The following is a 17,335-nucleotide window of genomic DNA, read 5'->3' as shown; positions in this document are numbered from 1 at the left end:
CTTTTATACTGAACAAAAACAAAAACGCAACATGTAAAGTGTTGGTTCTGAAATAAAAGATTCCAGAAATGTTCCATGTGAACAAAAAGTTTATTTCTCTCAAATTCTGTACACACATTTCTTTACATCCCTGTTAGTGAGCATTTCTCCTTTGCCTAGATAATCTATCCACTTGACAGATGTGGCAAATCAAGAAGCTGATTAAACAGCATGATCATTACACAGGTGCATTTTATGCTGAGGACAATAAAAGGCCACTCTAAAATGTGCAGTTTTGTCACACAACACAATGCCGCAGATGACTTAAGTTTTGAGGGAGGGTGCAATTGGCATGCTGACTGCAGGAATGTTCACCAGAGCTGTTGCCAAAAAATGTAATGTTCATTTCTCTACCATAAACCACCTCCAACATTGATCTTACTGCCAAATGATCTAAAACAAACGGCCTCACAACCGCAGCCCAAATCTTCCACATCCGGTGCTGAGGAGTATTTCTCTCTGAAATAAAATGTATTTCAATTGACTGTTTTCCTTAAATTAACTGTAACTCAGTAAAAACATGTATTTCTAGATTAACACTTATTAAGAACATCCCTATCTGAATAAACAGGTGCAAACTCAGAGCCCAGTGAACCTCTTCTTCTCTCTTTAGGGACCTGGGCTGATGTCCCTCCAATGGACCAGTATGGCTTGAAGGGAGGTTCGGTGTGTCTGGCTGTTGCAGAACCCCCTGATCAACTAAAAGGAATTATGTGGAAGTTACAAAAGTATGTAATAGTTGATGATAAAGAGATCTCTCCTAAATTCAAGGAGAAGGTGGATTATTAAGAATTATTAAGAATCTGACGGACACAGACAGTGGAATTTACATTGCAAATGCAAAGAAAAAAGATTGGACAGATTCAACGTCTTCATACAGACTTAAGGTGTTGGGTGAGTTTAGTGATTTGTTGTGTTTTGGTAGTCTGCTATGTGATTCTGCTTTGCTTGAAATAGCGAATCTCCTTTAAAGTGTCTTCACCAGTCATACATGTAAAATGTATCTTTCTGAACTGTGTTGGTTGTTGTAGAAGCTGTTCCCATTCCAGCCATGCAGGTGACCTACTACAACTCAAGTACAGGACTTTGTAACATCACAGTGAATTGTTCAGGCTGGATGTTTTCTGTCTGTAATGGAGGTCAGTGCCCACTGTACCAGGATTCTCTGTCAGTCTCTGAGGTCAATATCACCGTTTCCAGTGGTAATGGATTCATCCAGTGTATCGTCAACAATCACATCAGTACAGAGACCAAATCACAACGGATGAAGGACATATGTCAGTTTAATTTACTAACTTCCACTTCCTGTGTGTTTGTCTATCATTATAAAAAAAATCTACAAAGTTGTAATATCATTGTTATATTCTTCTCCAGCAAAAATGTGGATAATGCTGTTTTTGTATGTATATGTGTGTACGTGTGTGTGTGTGTGTGTGTGTGACATCTCAGGTATTGGTGAGAAGAAGGGGATCGCTGCAGCATCACTAGTTGGCATCATTGTGTTCATTGTTACTGGTGGATTATTCTTAGTTGGTGTACGATGCATCATATCAACCAGAAGAAGGCGATCCCCTAAAGAAAAACTGCTACTGAAGGTACCCTCTCATTAATCTATGTTTTAAAAAACATAGTCTATAGACGCACCAGTGTGTAAATATATGTAACATAATAATAAAATCCACATACAAATCTGTCAGGTTAAGCTAGAGATATGTTTTTTTTTGCATGGGCTGCATCTCAATCAACCACAGATACGGAATGCCGCCATAGGCGGATGTGGTAGATTGAGATGCAGCCCATACTACAGCAGTGTTTGTCAGACCCTAAGACATTCCTGAAATCGGTTGTCTCAGGAAAACGTTTGTAGCGTCTGAACGGTTTGGGCTACAAACTAATGTGACCCCACTGTGGAAAGGGGAGCAATTTTTTTCTCCCATTTTGCTCTATGACCTGTTTGAAGGTAACCGGTACTGGTTAAAAGAAATTATGGAAGTTTGGAGGTATAGTTAAATATGTGGGTGGAAAAAAGCTAAAATATTTCCTGAGACACTTCAAAACCTTACTCATTATTTATTTGTTACTGTCTTTTTTGCCATTTATGAATGTGTTATTCAATGCGTTTCTATGGGATTTGGGACTTAAGGCCAAATTCAATATTTCATCAAAACATTTATAAATTCAAAATCAAATAGCTAAATGATGCATGGTATAACCATATTAAAGCAATTCCCCCAACGTCTTAGAGTCTATAGAATTTTAAACATTTTAAATAATTATAATTTTCATGTTATGATTGCTCATCTCCTAACAGGTCGTTGTTCCAGAAGTTGACAACCCAGTGAGCGCTATACCAGGAAGACCAGAACTCCATAACACCCCTGGATCTGAGGTGACATCTATCTATGTTACTGCAGTGAGACCAGGAGCAGTACCAGCAGCAGCAGGAGGAGAAGAGGGGCATCCAGGGGACAAGGAGTACACTTCACCAGAAGAGAGGAAAGAACCACAGTTCCCCCAACAGGCAGAGACAGTCTACAGCACCCTACAGATACCAGCTGCAGCACAGCGCCACCCAGTGGGAAAAGGAAATAATCTAAAGAAACCAGACACGGTGTACTGCACAATAGGAGACAAACTACCCTGCTAAACTACCCCTCCATCCCTCTCAGAGACCCCTGATGTTACATTGACTAAGATTTAACCCATAGACTCAGATACCGAACAGCAAACACAGGGGAAATTATGAAGGAGAGAGAATCGTGATAATGGCTTTTTACATTTTTTGTCTAATTTCATCCATATTTAAAGTGGCAATCTGCAATTCCTACGTACTTTGAAATGAATTGTATATAACTATTGATCCATGCAGAATACAACTTATGCTTGTTTAACTCCATTGTTTGTAAAAACTGTATTTGTAAAACAATTGGTGGCAGGGTACCCGAGTTGTTATTATTTAGACTGCAGATTTCCTCCTTTAGCGATAGAAAGTATGTAAAACAGTCTTATTTCTGTAAATGAAAATGAAAACATGCAGATGAATACAGTAGCGCTATACATGCTTTAAAAAAGTGTTTATATACAAATCAGCGGTTTGAAAATGGGAAGCCCATCCATTCAATCAATCAAATCGACCAATCAATCAATAAATACATAAACCAATCATTCAATTAATAAATAAATCAAGCAAGCAACAACCTACCGACTATGTAATAATGTTATTTTTTTTATACATACTGTATTTCTAATTATTTTATACGATGAGAATTCATATTTACAAACATAACTATAAAAGGTATCTGTCACATCCAGCTGGTTATGTGGAGGAACTACAGATATGGCAGTCAATTCTGACTAAAAGCATTAGTCCTGTGGACAAAAGCTCCCATATCGGAGTGGCTGCAGTTCTGGATTTTCTGGAAACCCGATAATCGTTTTTTACATTTATTTAGATGCTGCCTACTTCGCTGCCTACATAGCTGCTGCTCAGCTCTCCACTGCCATTAGCCTACATCATCACACAAAACGCAGATTGTTTTTGCTCCATGCAATGTGTAGGGACTGCATCCTGCTTGTGCAACTGCAATTGCCATTAAACAGAGAAGGTTGTAACCTTCATAAAGGCCTTGAATGTTCGTTCAAATGAGGCAGAGACTTAAGCTACATCATCATGGTTCAGAGGATGGTGAGTAAAGAGAGAAACGTGAAGGGAGGCTGAGTGTGAACAGCAGCTACGTAGAAATAATATGTGTGTGTAAAAACATATAGATCAAATATTTTACCTGCATGTGACTCTGAAGGAGGATTTGATAAAGTGATGCTGCTTTCCCTGCATATGTCAATGACAAGATACACTCATTGTTTTATGTATTAGTTGACAACTGACACGCCTAATATTGTCACTCATCATATTTATGTCAATTTAGTCGTGTCTATAGGCTTACTCTTGTTTGTGAAATTAGTTTCAGTATAGTTTAGGTTTTGACATTGTCTCGAAGTATTCAGATCATTTGCTATGAGACTTGAAATTGAGCTCAGGTGCATCCTGTTTCCATTGATCATTCTTGAGATGTTTCTAAAACTTGATTGGAGTCCACCTGAGGGAAATCAATTGATTGGACATGATTTGGAAAGGTACACACCTGTCAATTTAAGGTCCCATAGTTGACAGCACATGTCACAGTAAAAAAACAAGCATGAGGTCAAAGTAATTGTCCATAGAGTTCCGAGAAAGGATTGTGTCGTGGCACAGAGCTGGGGAAGGGTACAAACCAATTTCTGCAGCATTAAAGGTCCCCAAGAACACAGTGGACTCATTCATTCTTAAGAGGGAGAAGTTTGGAACCACCAAGACTCTTCCTTGAGCTGGCTGACTGGCCATACTGAGCAATCGGGGGGAAGGGTCTTGGTCAGGGAGGTGAACAAGAACCCGATAGTCACTCTGACAGAGCTCCAGAGTTTCTTTATGGAGATGGGAGAAACTTCCAGAAGGACAACCATCTCTGCAGCACTCCACCAATCAGGATTATATGGTAGAGTGGCCAGACGGAAGAAACTCCTCAGGAAAAGGCACATGACATCCCGCTTGGAGTTTGCCTAAAGGCACCTAAAGGACTCTCAGACCATTAGAAACAACATTCTCTGGTCTGATGAAACCAAGATAGAACACTTTGCTCTGATTGCCAAGCGTCACGTCTGGAGGAAACCTGGTACTATCCATATGGTGAAGCATGGTGGTGGCAGCATCATGCTGTTGGGATGTTTTTCAGTGGCAGGGACTGGGAGACTAGTCAGGATCGAGGGAAAGATGAACGGAGCAAAGTACAGAGAGATCATTGATGAACACCTGCTCCAGAGTGCTCAGTACATCAGACTGGGGCAAAGGTTCCCCTTCCAACAGGACAATGACCGTAAGCACACAGCCAAGACAACGCAGGAGTGGCTTCGAAACAAGTCTTTGAATGTCCTTAAGTGGCCCAGCCAAAACCCGGACTTGAACCCGATTGAACATCTTTGGAGAGACCTGAAAATTGTTGTGCAGCGATGCTCCCCATCTAACCTGACAAAGCTTGAAAGGATCTACAGAGAAGAATGGTAGAAACTCCCCAAATACAGGTGTGCCAAGCTTCTAACATAATACCCATGAAGACTCGAGTCTGTAATCGCTGCCAAAGGTGTTTCAACAAAGTACTGAGTAAAGGTTCTAAATGCTTATGTAAATGTTATATTTAAAAATAAAAAAAATCTAAAAACCTTTTTTTGCTTTGTCATTATGGGGTATTGTGTATAGATTGATCAGGGGGGGGGGGGGAAACGATTGAATCCGTTTTAGAATAAGGCTGTAACACAACAAAATGTGGAAAAGTAAAGGGGTCTGAATACTTTCCGAAAGCGCTGTATATGGGGTGACTCAAAAGAAAAACACAATTGAGGAAGGTGAGAGATGAGTAATACTAAAGTGCCTTAATTGTTTTTGTGTCACTCATCTTTGCAGAGATCAGGGAACGATGCCAGACGGTATCTCTCACACGTCTAAAATGAACATTTTATGGTTTCTACTCATCCTCACAGGTAACATATATACGTTCATTTTAAGAGATTGAACAGGATCTTAAGGACAAAAAACTTCTTTAAAAAATGCTGGCTGATATTATAGAAAATGGACAGATTTACTACATATGGACAGATTTACTAAATGGTGCACCTGTATTTTCCAAAGGGATTAACTTCTTATGGCTGCAGGGGCAGTATTGAGTAGCTTGGGTGAAAGGTGCACGGAGGTGCCCAGAGCAAACGGCCTGCTCCTCAGTCATAGTTGCTAATATATGCATATTATTATTAGTATTGGATAGAAAACACTCTGAAGTTTCTAAAACTGTTTGAATTATGTCTGTGAGTATAACATAACTCATATGGCAGGCAAAAACCTGAGAAAAAATCCAAACAGGAAGTGGAAATTCTGAGGCTGGTCGAGTTTCAACCAAGATACCATTGAAATCACAGCGAGATATGAATGAGTATTCTCTTCCTACGGCTTCCACTAGATGTCAACAGTCTGTAGAACTTTGTCTGATGACTCTACTGTGAAGAGAGGGCGAATGAGAGGAGAATTAGTCACCACTGCCATGAGGTGACCATTCTTTGACCATGCGCTTTCACATGAGAGGGAGCTCCGTTCCATCGCTCATCTGAAGTCAATGTAATTCTCCGGTTGGAACGTTATTCAAGATTTATGTTAACAACATTCTAAAGATTGATTCAATACATCTTTTGACATGTTTCTACTGACTGTTACGGAACTTTTGGACATTTCGTCAGGTTTTAGTGAACGCGCTTTGTGACTTTGGAATTGTTTACCAAACGCGCTAACCAAAGTAGCTAATTGGACATAAATAACGGACATTATCGAACAAATCAAGCATTTATTGTGTACCTGGGATTCCTGGGAGTGCATTCTGATAAAGATCATCAAAGGTAAGGAAACATTTATCATGTATTTTCTGGTTTCTGTTGACTCCAACATGGGGGCTAATTTGACTATTGTTCTGAGCGCCGTCTCAGATTATTGCATGGTTTGCTTTTTCCGTAAAGTTTTTTTGAAATCTGACACAGCGGTTGCATTAAGGAGAGGTATATCTATAATTCAAATCAAATCAAATTGTATTTGTCACATACACATGGTTAGCAGATGTTAATGCGAGTGTAGCGAAATGCTTGTGCTTCTAGTTCCGACAATGCAGTAATAACCAGCAAGTAATCTAACCTAACAATTCCACAACTACTACCTTATACACACACAAGTGTAAAGGGATAAAGAATATGTACATAAAGATATATGAATGAGTGATGGTACAGAACGGCATAGGCAAGATGCAGTAGATGGTATAGTGTACAGTATATACATATGAGATGAGTAATGTAGGGTATGTAAACATAAAGTGGCATAGTTTAAAGTGGCTAGTGATACATGTATTACATAAAGATGGCAAGATGGAGTAGATGATATAGAGTACAGTATATACATATACATATGAGATGAGATGAGTAATGTAGGGTATGTAAACATTATATTAAGTGGCATTGTTTAAAGTGGCTAGTGATACATTTTTATATAATTTCCATCAATTCCCATTATTAAAGTGGCTGGAGTTGAGTCAGTATGTTGGCAGCGGCCACTAAATGTTAGTGGTGGCTGATGGCCTTGAGATAGAAGCTGTTTTTCAGTCTTTCGGTCCCTGCTTTGATGCACCTGTACTGACCTCGCCTTCTGGATGATAGCGGGGTGAACAGGCAGTGGCTCGGGTGGTTGTTGTCGTTGATGATCTTTATGGCCTTCCTGTGACATCGGGTGGTGTAGGTGTCCTGGAGGGCCCCGGTGATGCGTTGTGCAGACCTCACTACCCTCTGGAGAGCCTTACGGTTGTGGGCGGAGCAGTTGCCGTACCAGGCAGTGATACAGCCCGACAGGATGCTCTCGATTGTGCATCTGTAGAAGTTTGTGAGTGCTTTTAGTGACAAGCCGCATTTCTTCAGCCTCCTGAGGTTGAAGAGGCGCTGCTGCGCCTTCTTCACAACGCTGTCTGTGTGGGTGGACCAATTCAGTTTGTCCGTGAAGTGTACACCGAGGAACTTAAAACTTTCCAACTTCTCCACTACTGTCCCGTCGATGTGGATAGGGGGGTGCTCCCTCTGCTGTTTCCTGAATTCCACAATCATCTCCTTTGTTTTGTTGACGTTGAGTGTGAGGTTATTTTCCTGATACCACACTCTGAGGGCCCTCACCTCCTCCCTGTAGGCCGTCTCGTCGTTGTTGGTAATCAAGCCTACCACTGTAGTGTCGTCCGCAAACTTGATGATTGAGTTGGAGGCGTGCATGGCCACGCAGTCGTGGGTGAACAGGGAGTACAGGAGAGGGCTCAGAACGCACTCTTGTGGGGCCCCAGTGTTGAGGATCAAAAAACAAAATACTGCATATTTTCCTAGGAACCCGAAGCGAGGCTGGCCATCTCTGTCGGCGCCGGAAGTAGAAAGTAGATTCCATGTGTATAACTTGTCTTATCATCTACATTTATGATGAGTATTTCTGTTGAAACGATGTGGCCATGCAAAATCATTGGATGTTTTTGGAACTAGTGAATGTAACGCGCCAATGTAAACTCAGATTTTTTTATATAAATATGAACTTTATCAAACAAAACATACATGTATTGTGTAACATGAAGTCCTATGAGTGTCATCTGATGAAGATCATCAAAGGTTAGTGATTCATTTTATCTCTATTTGTGCTTTTTGTGACTCCTATCTTTGGCTGGGAAAATGGCTGTGCTCATTGTGGTTTAGTCTGACCTAACATAATCGTTTGTAGTGCTTTCGCTGAAAAGCATATTTGAAATCGGACACTTTGGTGGGATTAACAACAAGATTACCTTTAAAATGGTATAAGACACATGTATGTCTGAGGAATTTTAATTATGAGATTTCTGTTTTTTGAATTTGGCGCCCTGCACTTTCACTGGCTGTTGTCATATCGATCCCGTTACCGGGATTGCACCCATGCATTGAGGACAGAAGAAAAAGGTAAAATAAGAATTGTTAAAGTAAATTGTAAATGAACACGTTTTAGCCTGTTTTTTGGGGGTGTTTTTTCCCTCACTGAAAAAACAGATGCAACCTCTTCCTCTCTTTAGATACGTGGGCTGAAGACCCTCCAAAGGACCAGTATGGGTTGAAGGGAGGTTCAGTGTGTCTGGCTGTTGCAGAACAACCTGAGGAACTTAAAGGACTTAGATGGAAGGTCAATAGTACTGTAATAGTTGATGATAAAGAGTTCTCTCCTAAATACAAGGAGAAAGTGGATTATAATCCAGTGAACCAAACACTGTGCATTAAGAATCTGACGGACACAGACAGTGGAATTTACATTGCAAATGCAAAGAAAATATATTGGACAGATTCAACGTCTTCATACAGGCTTAAGGTGTTGGGTGAGTTTAGTGATTTGTTGTGTTTTGGTAGTCTGCTATGTGTTTCTGCTTTGCTTGAAATAGCTAATCTCCTTTAAAGTGTCTTCACCAGTCATACATGTAAAATGTATCTTTCTGAACTGTGTTGGTTGTTGTAGAAGCTGTTCCCATTCCAGCCATGCAGGTGACCTACTACAACTCAAGTACAGGACTTTGTACCATCACAGTGAATTGTTCAGGCTGGATGTTTTCTGTCTGTGATGGAGGTCAGTGCCCACTGTACCAGGATTCTCTGTCAGTCTCTGAGGTCAACATCACCGTCTCCAGTGGTAATGGATTCATCCAGTGTATCGTCAACAATCACGTCAGTGCAGGGACCAAATCACAACGCATGGAGGACATATGTCAGTCTTATTTACTAGCTTCTACCTTCTGTTCATACCTTCTATCCATCTATCATTATACAAATCTATTTATATATCAACAAGGTTTTAACGTCATAGTTATTATTATTGTTCCCCAGCAAAATGTTGATTAGTTGTATGTGTGTGTGTGTGTGTGTGTGTGTGTGTGTGTGTGTGTGTGTGTGTGTGTGTGTGTGTGTGTGTGTGTGTGTGTGTGTGTGTGTGTGTGTGTGTGTGTGTGTGTGTGTGTGTGTGTGTGTGTGTGTGTGTGTGTGTGTGTGTGTGTGAATGTATGCCTTAAAAACATCCTTACTTGAGGTTCTCATTAAGAGTTGTATTGTCCATCCAGACCTACACTTTCTCTTGCTTCTCATCTGTCAGTCCAATCCAGGGGCTGTGTTCATAAGGATTAATTCCCAGTGTTACAACTCTCTGTTTTATAAACTCCTATGGAGAAAACCACACAACGCTTCTCATCCTGATGAAAGCCTTGATGGCTGAACATTCATTTTTTATACTATTCTAAATAAACCATATTTTTAACTTGAAGAGTGAGAGCCCTGTCTGCTTTCCACTCAAGTCAACCAATTGAGACCGACATGCAAAACACAGAGATACTGAAAGAAGGATGTATCCTAACGTGAAGTCTGCACTTATATCTGAGAGTCATGTAACAATAAATTACACTAAATGAGCAAAAGTAAATGGACAACTGTTCGTCAAACATCTCATTCCAAAATCATGGGCATTAATATGGACTTGGTCCCACCTTTGCTTCTACAAAAGCCTCCACTCTTCTTGGAAGGCTTTCCACCAGATGTTGGAACATTGCTGTGGGGACTTAATTCCATTAAGCCACAAGAGCCTTATTGAGGTCAGGCACTGATGTTGGGCGATTAGGCCTGGCTCGCAGTCGACATTCCTATTCATCCCAAAGGTGTTTGATGGGGTTGAGGTCAGGGCTCTGAGCAGGCCCGTCAAGTTCTTCCACACCGATCTCGACAAACCATTGCTGTACGGACATCGCTTTGTGCATGGGGGCATTGACATGCTGAAACAGGAACGGGCCCCAAACTGTAGCCACAAAGTTGGAAGCACAAAATTGTTTAGAATGTCATTGTATTCTGTAGCTTTAAGATTTCCCTTCACTGGAACTAAGGGGCCTGAACCATGAAGAACTGCCCCACATTTTACAGTTGGCACTGTGAATTGGGGCAGGTAGTGCTCTCCTGGCATCCACCAAACGCAGATTTGTCCGGACTGCTACGCGCTTCAGCACTCTGCGGTCCCGTTCTGTGAGCTTGTGTGACCTACCACTTCGCGGCTGAGCCGCTGTTGCTCCTAGACATTTCCACTTCACAATAACAGCAGTCACAGTTGACCAGGAAAGCCTTAGCAGGGCAAAAATGGAACTGACTTGTTGGAAAGGTGGCATCCTATGACAGTGCCACGTTAAAAATCACTGAGCTCTTCAGTAAGGCCATTCAACTGCCAATGTTTGTCTATGGAGGTTGCATGGCTGTGTAATCAATTTTATTCACCTGTCAGCAACGGGTGTGGCTGAAATAGACAAATTGACTGACTTGAAGGGGTGTCCATGTACTTTAGTATATATAGTGTACTACACCTCCAATCTTACCTGCTCCTGCTGCCTCTCTATGATGACCAGGTGTCCTCCATCGTGGATGCAGGCGTACTGACTCTGTTCCCAGGTCAGTTTGTCTTTAGAGAAGTAGTAACATGATCCATTGTGGAACTCCCAGCCAGGAGAACACAGCTGACTGGTATTACATCTCTTCTGATTCCCAAGAAGAGAGAAGAGATAACATCATTGAAATGTGATAACTTCACTTCTACATCCTGTGATGTTCTTGTTAAATGTGTGTGTGCCCCTTTAAGAGAGCACAAGAGTTATGGACTAAGGGAGAGATAACCAGAAAGAGAAAGGAGATATCTGGAATGAGAAACAATGACATACTGCGTTTAGACAGTCAGGCTAATTCTGATCTTTTGCCCAATTATTTCTCTTTTGCACAATCAGATCAGATCTTTTGACAATAATTGGGCAAAAGATCAGAATTGGACTGCCTGTGTAAACACAGCCTTAGAGACAGAATGTGAATAAATGAGCCCAGGGTTCACATATTCCTCACACTGGCTGCATTTACACAGGCAGCCCAATTCTGATGTTTTGCCTAATTATCAGCAAAAGAGATGATCTGATTGGTCAAAAGCAGTGGAGTCAAAATTCAGAGTTTAAAATAGTAACACAAGAGGAAAAAAATCCAATACACAAGAATGGAGCAATATACAGGGAGAACCAGTACCGGATCAATGTGAGGCTATATACAGGGAGTACCAGTACCAGATCAATGTGAGGCTATATACATGGAGAACCAGTACCAGATCAATGTGAGGCTATATACAGGGAGTACCAGTACCAGATCCATGTGAGGCTATATAGAGGGAGAACCAGTACCAGATCAATGTGAGGCTATATACAGGGAGTACCAGTACCAGATCCATGTGAGGCTATATACAGGGAGAACCAGTACCAGATCAATGTGAGGCTATATACAGGGAGTACCAGTACCAGATCACTGTGGAGCTATATACAGGGAGTACCAGTACCAGATCAATGTGAGGCTATATACAGGGAGTACCAGTACCAGATCCATGTGAGGCTATATACAGGGAGTACCAGCACCAGATCAATGTGAGGCTGTATACAGGGACTACCAGTACCAGATCAATGTGGAGCTATATACAGGGAGTACCAGTACCAGATGAATTTTCCAATGGTACTAGGTATTTGAGGTAGATACGTACATGAAGGAAGGGTAAAGTGACTAGGCATCAGGATTGATAATAACAAGAGTAAAATCAAGAACCCTTGTAGTGTATGTGAATGTGTGTATATGGTCTGTATATATAGTCTAGTGAGTGTGTATATGGTTTGTATATGTAGTCTAGTGAGTGTATATATGGTTGTATATATAGTATAGTGAGTGTGTATATGGTGGTATATATAGTCTAGTGAGTGTGTATATGGTTGTATATATTGTGGCAAAGAAGGGGGTCGAGTGATAAATGGCAGATATGTGAGAGCAGAACTAATAAATGGGCTCTGCCCGATCACTAAAATGGCCACCCCGATCAGAACTACAGATCACAAAATGGCCGACTGCCAAAACTACAAGTCCCAGAAGCAAGGGGAACCCACAGAAGGTGGAGCCGACACACAGATAAAGGGTCAAGGAAAACCAGGAAGGGGAAGGGAGGGCTGGAAGGATCTGTGAACCATAGAGAAAGAGACAATAGATATTGGCTGGATTTACTGTGTATGAGCTGGACTGTTTTGGACTTACCTGTTGGCGTTTGGACCTGGACCTACTGAGAACCCGATTCGTGTACCGAACCCTGCTATCCTTGACCTTGCCTACGACCTGGGTGGACCAGGACGGAGAGACAAACACACAGGTACTGTCCTGTTCGAAAGAACTCTCATTCTGGGGTAATTTGGTGACAGTTTCCCACTTAATTTGTGACAAATGCTCATAACCTTGAAGAGGTTTGCCACAATATAGTCTAGTGAGTGTGTATATGGTTGTATATATAGTCTAGTGAGTGTGTATATGGTTTGTATATATAGTCTAGTGAGTGTATATATGGTTGTATATATAGTCTAGTGAGTGTGTATATGGTTCTATATGTAGTCTAGTGAGTGTGTATATGGTTCTATATATAGTCTAGTGAGTGTATATATAGTCTAGTGAGTGTATATATGGTTGTATATATAGTCTAGTGAGTGTATATATGGTTGTATATATAGCATAGCACAAACACCCACAAACCAACAGTGAAAACAGGCAACCTAAATATGGCTCCCAATCAGAGACAATGCAAAACACCTGCCTCTGATTGAGAACCATATCAGGCTAAATGAACAAACCTAAACATAGAAACAAATAACATAGACTGCCCACCCCAACTCACGCCCTGACCATACCAAATAAAGACAAAACAAGGGAAAATAAAGGTCAGAACGTGACAGTCCTATTAAAATTAAACAATATTTTATTCATCTATTACACTATAACTGCAGTATTTTAATCTGAGCCAGTGTCACGTTATGACCATAGTTCTTTTGTATTTTCTTTGTTTTAGTGTGGTCAGGGCGTGAGTTGGGTGGGTTATCTATGTTTTGTGTTTCTATGTTGGGTTTGTCGTTTGGCCTGATATGGTTCTCAATCAGAGGCAGGTGTTTGTCATTGTCTCTGATTGGGAACCATATTTAGGTAGCCTGTTTTGTCTTTTGGTTTGTGGTTGTTTGTCTTCCGTGTCAGTGTTTGTTCGCCACACGGTACTGTTTAGTTTGTTCACTTCGTTTATTGTTTTGTTCCAGTGTTCAGTTTTGTTTATTAAAAAGTCATGAATACTTACCACGCCGCACCTTGGTCCGATCCTTCTTCCACCACAGACGATCGTTACAGCCAGTCCCCCATTGACAAACTGCATCTTAATGATTTGTATGATGGATTCTCTGCAATATTTTTATAAGGGGTCGATCATGGTGAAGATCTCTGGATCATTGATATTCTAGCCTGTTAGATTCCCTTTCATCTGGGCAAAGAGGGCCTCATTACACAGGTGCACCTTGTGCTTATGAAAATAAAAGGCCACTCTAAAGTGCCATAGATGTCTACATTTTGAGGGAGCATGCAGTTGGCATTCTGACTGCAGGAATGTCCACCAGAGCGGTTGCCAGGTAATTGAATATTAATTTCTCTACCATAAGCCGCCTCCAACGTCGTTTTAGAGAATTTTGCAGTCTGTCCAACCGGCCATGCGTATGGTGTCGTGTTGGCGAGCAGTTTGCTGATGTCAATGTTGTGAACAGAGTGCCCCATGATGGGGTTGGGGTCATGGTTTGGGCAGTCATAAGCTACGGACAACGAACACAATTGCATTTTATCGATTGGCTATTTGAATGAATAAAAATACCGTACCGAGATCCTGAGGCCCATTGTGAGGCCCATTTTTTGGGGTATCTGTGACCAACAGATGCATATCTGTATTCCCAGTAATGTGTAATACATAGATTAGAGCCTAATGAATTGATTTCAATTGACTGATTTCCTCATAGGAACTGTATCTCAGTAAAGATAGCTTTAATGCTTATTTTATATCAAAGGTAGAAATTATGTTACCACGAGTACCACCGTAGATGTTGAGATGAGCGAGATGCAGGACTTCACTCTCTCACAGTCACACACAGTATCTGCACATATGCACGGGTTCATTTCATGTTCACAGTCTGGAAGTCACAGGACCAAAACAGAGGAGAAGTTGAGCCTCATGCTTCAACGCTCTTAGTTGTTGTGGAAAATGAACCACTATGCAGTTTACTTTCTACATCTAAGTTAAATCACTGAGTCAACCTTTAATCTCCATTTTTGTCTTATATTAATTTAGAAATACTGTCTAAGTATTTTGCAAAAAGAAAGTTTTACGGCAGGAATCAGTTTTCAACATGTAAGTCTTTTGTAAAATGTTTTCAGTAGTTGTTATAGGAGCCAGATGAGTGTTCCACCATGGAACTTAAACTGGAGAAGGTGTGTTGTAAACCACATTCAGATTGACTTCTACTGATATGAACCCATACTGAAGTGTTCCATGTCTGTACAATTATGATGAGATAGAGAGAGGAAGGAAAAAGAGGGCAGACCCAGTAGACTGAGGGCTTATGTTGTTGCCATGTGACCAACAACCATATTACTTTCTATATTGTGATCCACTAGAATGTGGAGTAGTTACAGGCCTGTCCCTGAAGGGGGTGATAAGAAACCCCAGATGTTTACCTGGCTATACCAAATGAATGAAAATTAAACTTAACACTTTACCCTGGAAACCCAGTCACAGTTTTGAAACACCTCTCTGGTCTGTTTTAATGAACTCCCCACAACTTTTCCTCTGATGTACACACGCACATACAGTACATACAGTAGACACAAACCACATACACACACCACATACACACAGACCACACACACATACACACAAACCACACACACACACACGTGCACAATTCATGATCAATTAGACTGATCACATAAACAAACAAATTAAAACACAACCATAAATAACCCATCAACAAAGTCATACTGTGTGTAGACAGTGTCTAACTAAACATATCCCTTATAACAAAACCATCTGACTAATGAACAAGTCAACCACCAAACCCCTGAGAAGAATCAGGTAGCTGACTGTGGTTTTGACACGTTACTACTAAACAGCTGTGTGTGTGTGTGTGTGTACGAAGGGAGGGGTGGCTGCAACTGGTAGATCTATCTATCTATCTATCTATCTATCTATCTATCTATCTATCTATCTATGCAAATGTAACAAACTTCTCCACATTCTTAAATCAAACCACAAGCTCTCAACTCATCCTCCTTTCTTCCAATAATGAGGAAGGAACCAGTGAGGCAATGTACCTAACCATAAGCAGAAGTTTGTCAAAAAATAAACACGGCTTTAACCGCTACCCTTTTTTCCTGCAGTCTTCGTACATTTCTGTAGAATGCTTCTCTCTATTTCTCTGTATGTCGGTAAAGAGACGTGAACTAATCCATCTGTCGTCATATAGGAAGTAGAGGGGTTTGTCAGAAGAACTGTAGTTCAGAGATCATCATCAGGACAGAATGGAGCACACCTTGCTCTGTGTGTTACTCTGTAAGTACTGAATTAGGGTGTTTGTGTATGAACACTAATTACCTGATGTAAATTAAGACAGTTTCATGCATTAGCTTTTTGAGGGGTGTTTTATCTCTAATTGAGAAAACAGTGCAAATGCTTAGTAAATGGCACTAAAGTGGGATTGCAGCAAATACGGTGTGGGTCTACATATGTAGGATCTTAATTTGATCAAACTTTTGCAGCTGAGAATTTTCCTGCACCACAGGAGATGCAGATGAGCTTTGTGATTTACATGAATTAACTGATAACCCACAATAATAGATTAAAGATGCACTGCAGAAATGTTCCGCCAAGTCCTGGATGCTAAAATGCTAATATTTTGGCTAATTTCAGTTTATGTGAGAAAAGAAGCAAGTATAGTGTAGAGAATCATTGTACCATCTAAACCGCTTTGAAATATATTTTCCATAAGCAGAAATGTTGTATTTTCAGCTGTTTGAAGCTGGTGTACAAAACCAAAAGTAAAATATACAAAAACTCAACTGAAAAACGGAAAGCATAGAAGTGCACATAGAACAGATCTACCGCTTCTAATACTTTCTTTCAATGAGAATGACTTATCTATAACTCACATTTCTATGTGACTTTTGTCGGGTCGCTCAAAAAGTTACGTACATATTGCAGCTTTAACAGTATTGCACTTTTCATGTAGCCTACTTAGGCCTGCTAATAACCTAACCACCAATCAAGCAACATTATTGACTCGTTTTTCAAATCCTGTTTGTTTTGCACTGAAAATGTAGGTCAAATTAAGATCCTACACCTGTATGTGATGTGAGAGTGAATGACCATCCTACATTTATATTGAATCTCTGTGAGAACCTGAGCTTGTATAGCAGATGCCATGCAGACCTGGGTAGTGTGGTGGTGTGGTGTGCATTTAACCAGGTCACAAATCCGGAACTAAAGAGTATCTCTAATTCAGTGGTTGCAAAATGTGCTATCAATGGCAATGAATGCAAAATGCTATATTTGTTGGATGTGTTCTAGTATCAAGTTGTGATTATTGTAAATGGTTGAGAGTTCATTCTCTAGAGTTAGAGGAAACTGTACTAAGAGATTGAATGGTGTTTTGGAGTATTTGGTCTCCGTACTTTCTCTGTATCCAGAACGGTAGGTGGATGTTTGTTGGGATGAATCTTTTGCTGGAGGCAGAGTTGATCGATATCC

General features: G+C 40.7%; 3 protein-coding genes across 3 annotated transcripts in view; all 3 read left to right on the top strand.

Annotated features, from left to right (window-relative positions):
• Positions 1-848: 848 nt before the first annotated feature.
• On the top strand, positions 849-3,222 carry LOC129835378 (uncharacterized). The gene is made up of 4 exons (XM_055901016.1): positions 849-933; positions 1,071-1,316; positions 1,489-1,634; positions 2,351-3,222. Exons 2-4 carry the CDS (start codon positions 1,091-1,093, stop codon positions 2,684-2,686), a joined length of 708 nt encoding a protein of 235 aa, XP_055756991.1. The 5' UTR covers positions 849-933; positions 1,071-1,090; the 3' UTR covers positions 2,687-3,222.
• Positions 3,223-5,546: 2,324 nt separating this feature from the next.
• On the top strand, positions 5,547-11,461 carry LOC129835466 (uncharacterized). Its single transcript, XM_055901102.1, has 4 exons — positions 5,547-5,610; positions 8,727-9,023; positions 9,143-9,436; positions 11,448-11,461. Exons 1-4 carry the CDS (start codon positions 5,547-5,549, stop codon positions 11,459-11,461), a joined length of 669 nt encoding a protein of 222 aa, XP_055757077.1.
• Positions 11,462-16,032: 4,571 nt separating this feature from the next.
• Positions 16,033-17,335, top strand: part of LOC129835373 (basement membrane-specific heparan sulfate proteoglycan core protein-like) — a 37,493-nt gene continuing 36,190 nt past the window's right edge. Inside the window, exon 1 of the mRNA XM_055901011.1 lies at positions 16,033-16,141. Coding sequence (XP_055756986.1) covers positions 16,111-16,141 — 31 coding nt within the window. The 5' untranslated portion in view covers positions 16,033-16,110. The remainder of the gene's footprint in view (positions 16,142-17,335) is intronic.

The sequence above is a fragment of the Salvelinus fontinalis genome, chromosome 36, assembly GCF_029448725.1.
Source record: "Salvelinus fontinalis isolate EN_2023a chromosome 36, ASM2944872v1, whole genome shotgun sequence".
Classification (NCBI taxonomy): Eukaryota; Metazoa; Chordata; class Actinopteri; order Salmoniformes; family Salmonidae; genus Salvelinus; species Salvelinus fontinalis.
This window is presented reverse-complemented; position numbering and strand designations above follow the sequence as displayed.

Coding starts and splice junctions, on each gene's coding strand:
- LOC129835466 (XM_055901102.1), top strand. CDS start 5,547: ATGCCAGACGGTATCTCTCACACGTCTAAAATGAACATTTTATGGTTT. Junction 5,611..8,726: donor GTTTCTACTCATCCTCACAG/GTAACATATATA, acceptor TCCTCTCTTTAG/ATACGTGGGCTGAAGACCCT. Junction 9,024..9,142: donor ATACAGGCTTAAGGTGTTGG/GTGAGTTTAGTG, acceptor TATCTTTCTGAA/CTGTGTTGGTTGTTGTAGAA.
- LOC129835378 (XM_055901016.1), top strand. CDS start 1,091: ATGCAGGTGACCTACTACAACTCAAGTACAGGACTTTGTAACATCACA. Junction 1,317..1,488: donor ACAACGGATGAAGGACATAT/GTCAGTTTAATT, acceptor GTGACATCTCAG/GTATTGGTGAGAAGAAGGGG. Junction 1,635..2,350: donor AAGAAAAACTGCTACTGAAG/GTACCCTCTCAT, acceptor ATCTCCTAACAG/GTCGTTGTTCCAGAAGTTGA.